This window comes from Morone saxatilis, unplaced genomic scaffold, assembly GCF_004916995.1.
Source record: "Morone saxatilis isolate NCDOM2014 unplaced genomic scaffold, NCSU_SB_2.0 Contig11, whole genome shotgun sequence".
Classification (NCBI taxonomy): Eukaryota; Metazoa; Chordata; class Actinopteri; family Moronidae; genus Morone; species Morone saxatilis.
The window spans coordinates 18,463,512-18,467,714 of NW_023339663.1; the positions used below are offsets into that span (position 1 = coordinate 18,463,512).

Sequence of the window (4,203 nt, forward strand, 5' to 3'; positions counted from 1 at the left end):
ATATATATATATACACACACAGCATATGAGCATATGACCATATTTGTGTTAACTTGTATTTCTGTCCCATGCAGGCATTCATAGAGTCTGTGATCAACCGACTGAGGAGCTGTGTGGATGAAGATGTCTTCATCCCTCTGTACCCCAAAAAGTCAGTCTTTTCTTTCCTCTTTCAGTTTAAACATTAAGTGATTGCTTGTGTGACTAACAAGGGGAAAGCTTGTATGACTTCACATCAGTGTCATCTTTGTGAAGGAATGTGTAACACATAATGATATCTCTAACCGCTAGCAAATGATCTTATGTGTTCTTCCTCATTTACAGCAAAAGTCTCTTATTTTCCTTACTCAGAATACAGTATAGACTCAAACACGTTTATGCTCAATCACTAGATAAAATTGTCGATCAGTGACCTTTTTAATTTGTATTTTTTTTTAAATCAGGTCAATCACAATAGTGTTTTTGTTTTTCTATCCAGGTTCCTAGAAGACCAGTCATCGCCTCAGTGTCGCTTCAGGGATGAACAGTTCTGGACGGCCATAAAAGTACTGCTCTCTAACAAATGCCTTTTTTGTGTTCTTATATTGTCTCAATCTTTCCATGAGGGGGAGTTACATTGTCTAATGCTGCTGTTTGTTAATCAGAGTTGTTTTGTGTTTATATTAGCTACTAGGTAACATGGGAAAATGGGATATGCTGCTTCCTGAGTCTGTATTGAAGGAACTGATGTTGGACAAACTGCTGAACCGATACCTGATGATCACCCTGTGCAGTCAGACTCTGCACAACAATGCTGTCCATGCATGCAGAAAGGTGTTTATATTGATCATTTTTAGTGGAATGTGTGTGTTTTTGGTGCTAGTGCACTTGATCTTGACAATGGTCTGGCTGTTAGTCATCTATCCCTCTCGTTCTCTTGATTAACCTCTCACTACTTCTCTCTCTCTCTCTCTAGATAGCAGATAGTCTGCCACTATCTTGGCTCAAAGGAGAGACTGTCTGTTTGCCTCAGCTCCAGAATTTCAGAAACTACCTAGTTCAGAGAGTTCATACCATTTGCAAACAGCAGCCTTCTGAAGATCCAAACACAAGGTAATAAAAAAAACACATTTCTGTAAGAAAAAAAGACAAAAAAACCATTTTGAAATGGAAAAAAATACCTCTAAATTTATCAGGTCGTTAAGTTAACCCTTTTAACAGTCAAGTATTGCCAAAGAAATCATCTTTTTTTTTTTTTTCATACCTTTTATTTATTGAAAAATGTTTTTAGTTACATGATGATGCTCCAGCAGTTGGACATTAAATATATATTTTTTCATGTGTCCCTCTCTACTGTAGGATTGCTGTGGTTGAAGTGCTGCAGATTTTGAGCAGAATCAGGTGCAATGACTCCATCATGGCTATAGCAGAGAAATACCACTATGAATATGTCATCTACTCTCACCAACTGCTGAACCAAGAGGCAGTATGAAGAACAGATGTTGGATCAAACAGTACACTGCCATTTTGAAAAAAATTGCACAGTACAGCAGGAGAGGAATAAGACAATAATTCACCTTCATGCTGTTTATAGTCATGAACATTTTGCTGTCCATTTTTGTGCAGGACATACCTGTATTTTTATGAATAAATATTTGAATTTTGTTAATATATCTAGAGTTTGATTTAGATTCTATTTTCTTTCCTGTCATGTTAAAGATTATGTACGCCCAAGTGACTCACTTTGAAGTGTAACTTTTTGCAATAACCTGGACTTGTTTAAGATGCCAGACACCTTTACTGTTATATATTTTTAGTTGCTACTACTACTTTACTTACTATTTTTATTTGCTGTTATACAATCCAGTGGTTATGAACCAACACCACAGGTCAGCTCTTTTAGGTTACATCTGGTAAGGAGTAACTGCTATGAACCACTGTCTTATTTAGGCCAACTCTCTCACAGTGGCTTTATTGGCAGCCAAGGAGAGAATATCACTGTTATCATCTGGACAGGAGATAGATAGGACCTCTCCACTTACATGGACTGAAGCTTGTGTTCAACTGCATTTAAACTGCATTTAGCCTAAAATATTTCTTATAGCAGTAGTAGTGTTGGATCAAGGTAATTATGGTTCCTCCGTATATCTACTGTAAGTTTTTAATCTAACCTTCAGGTCAATTTTCTCTTGACAACAGGATAGCTTCTCAGCCCTGTGCAGGTAAAGTAAGGGTTGGACGTGCCCACAGACCATTCCCAGACTCATACCGAAATCTAAAACACAACTTGAAATATGAATTCATCTGCTCAAATGTTCAGCCATCAGTGGTGTCGGATAATTGACCCAAAAACGTGCCAGGTGAACCAGAATGATGTTAATGGCTCCTCTCTTCATCTTGTCACCTCTTCTCCTCTCTTCCCCCCCCCCCTTCCTGGACCGGCTGCTTCAGAAAACACATAACTGAGACGTAGCAGTATAAAAGGATGCACGGCCCACACCAGGCCAGAGCACATGCTGCCAACTTGTACGTTTTGTTGTGAGGCTTGAACCTAGGACTGGAAACAGCAGTGTTCAGTAAATATGTCTCTCACAACCTGGCTCAAAAGGACAAAGAGGGGAGACGACACAGCCTGAGGAGTAGTTTCAATTTTAGTTGTGAAGTAAATGGCCAAATAATCAATATGATTTAATATGTCTGTCAGGGCAAAGGTCAGGCATGTTCTGGCGAAGTGTGATTGAGAGGTGGCATGGTGGAATATGTATGGAAATGTAAGACCTTAACAACATAACCAAAAGCCAAGGAGGTTGCAGCAGCAGGCAGGGGAAGAGACCTGATTTATAGCCTCCTGAGCTCAGCCTGCTCAGATGAGGGAGGAATCTCAGCTCCAGCCCTTGCTTCCTGAAACAAAAAAGGTAAACGGCCAACAAAGAAAAAACAAATAAGGCCATCACATGTCACAGATCTGAAAATCAGTTTAAACATGTACCTGATGAAGATCAAATGGTGGACCACTGCAATTTAACATTCCACACAGATTCAGCTCTGAGCGATGGGCTGGCTGACCCACATCAGAAGCCACAGGGTTGAAAGGCTATCACCAATATGTTCAGAGCTGTACGTACAGAACAGCTGTGCTGGCAGTATCTCACAAACCGCCAGGTTGAGGACATTACTGAAGCCAACAGCTCTCTGGTCCTTGACAGATGAGTCAAACCACCCATGCATTTGCTGGGAGGCCCACTACAAACTTACTAAGCAGGATTATGGAGATACTAGAACGTCCAGCATTGGTGTCATCTCGCAGAATCACAGTTCAGTTTACTGGGATGCTGTTGAAGCGAGAATCGTTCAGTTGAATTGTGGTTCCTCAGGTTGGTGTAGAAACCTGAATGTGTCTTCATAACTTTTTTTTTCTCCCTCTGTGGCAGTGCTATCTGTGCTGCTAATCCTTCTCTTTCTAGCTGAACACTTGTGACACAAACTGTCCTAAGAGCAAAACTAATTCTTAGCATGCAAATAGCTTTTACTTTGATTAATGACTTTGGGTGGAAAGTTGTGTTCAAATTATGAAAATGTGCAAGAGACATTTCACAAAGCTTTATTTTATTTTTTTCCCCAGCCATTCATTACTCATGTCATTTTTATAACTTTACAATTAACATGTATTATTAATAACTTAACTTAGATTTTCCAGCCATTTAGTAAAGGGAGCAGTCAGTGAAGACACTTATACTTAGTTTCACTGATGGAGAACTTTCATCACAGTGCTTCAAATGTGAAGGCAGTAGTAAAAGCAATTATTGCCACATTCATTTTTCAAACTTCTGTAGTTTTCATAAACTTTTTATGGCTTATATTAGAGTTCATGGTCGATGCCTAAACCCCTAGTTATCAGAGTGCCACAAGACATTATTGAATTAAATGTAAAACAAAACCTTTGTGGAGAACACTCAAAACCCTCTACTAACCTTGCTACATTTTATATTGTGCCACTGCGCAAGATCAACTTTTTGGAGAAAACTTCTGGAATGCTTTCAAGCTCAAAAGGATACATTTCTTTATTTAAGACTTTTATTTAAAACATAAAATAGAGAACTTGCTGTGAAAATGAACTATGACATGACTATAAGTTGCCTAGTAGATCTCAAACTAACCTTGTGGGTTTGTAGGACAACCTCTAGGAGGGATATTTCCATAAAGCAGTCTCAAGATGACAAAGAC

The 4,203-nt window shown here is 39.0% G+C and overlaps 1 protein-coding gene across 1 annotated transcript in view; it reads left to right on the forward strand.

Annotated features, from left to right (window-relative positions):
- Positions 1-1,652, forward strand: part of gcfc2 (GC-rich sequence DNA-binding factor 2) — an 8,516-nt gene extending 6,864 nt beyond the window's left edge. The window contains exons 14-18 of the mRNA XM_035652478.1: positions 75-151; positions 479-545; positions 667-813; positions 956-1,092; positions 1,339-1,652. Coding sequence (XP_035508371.1) covers positions 75-151; positions 479-545; positions 667-813; positions 956-1,092; positions 1,339-1,471 — 561 coding nt within the window. The 3' untranslated portion in view covers positions 1,472-1,652. The remainder of the gene's footprint in view (positions 1-74; positions 152-478; positions 546-666; positions 814-955; positions 1,093-1,338) is intronic.
- Positions 1,653-4,203: the final 2,551 nt, after the last annotated feature.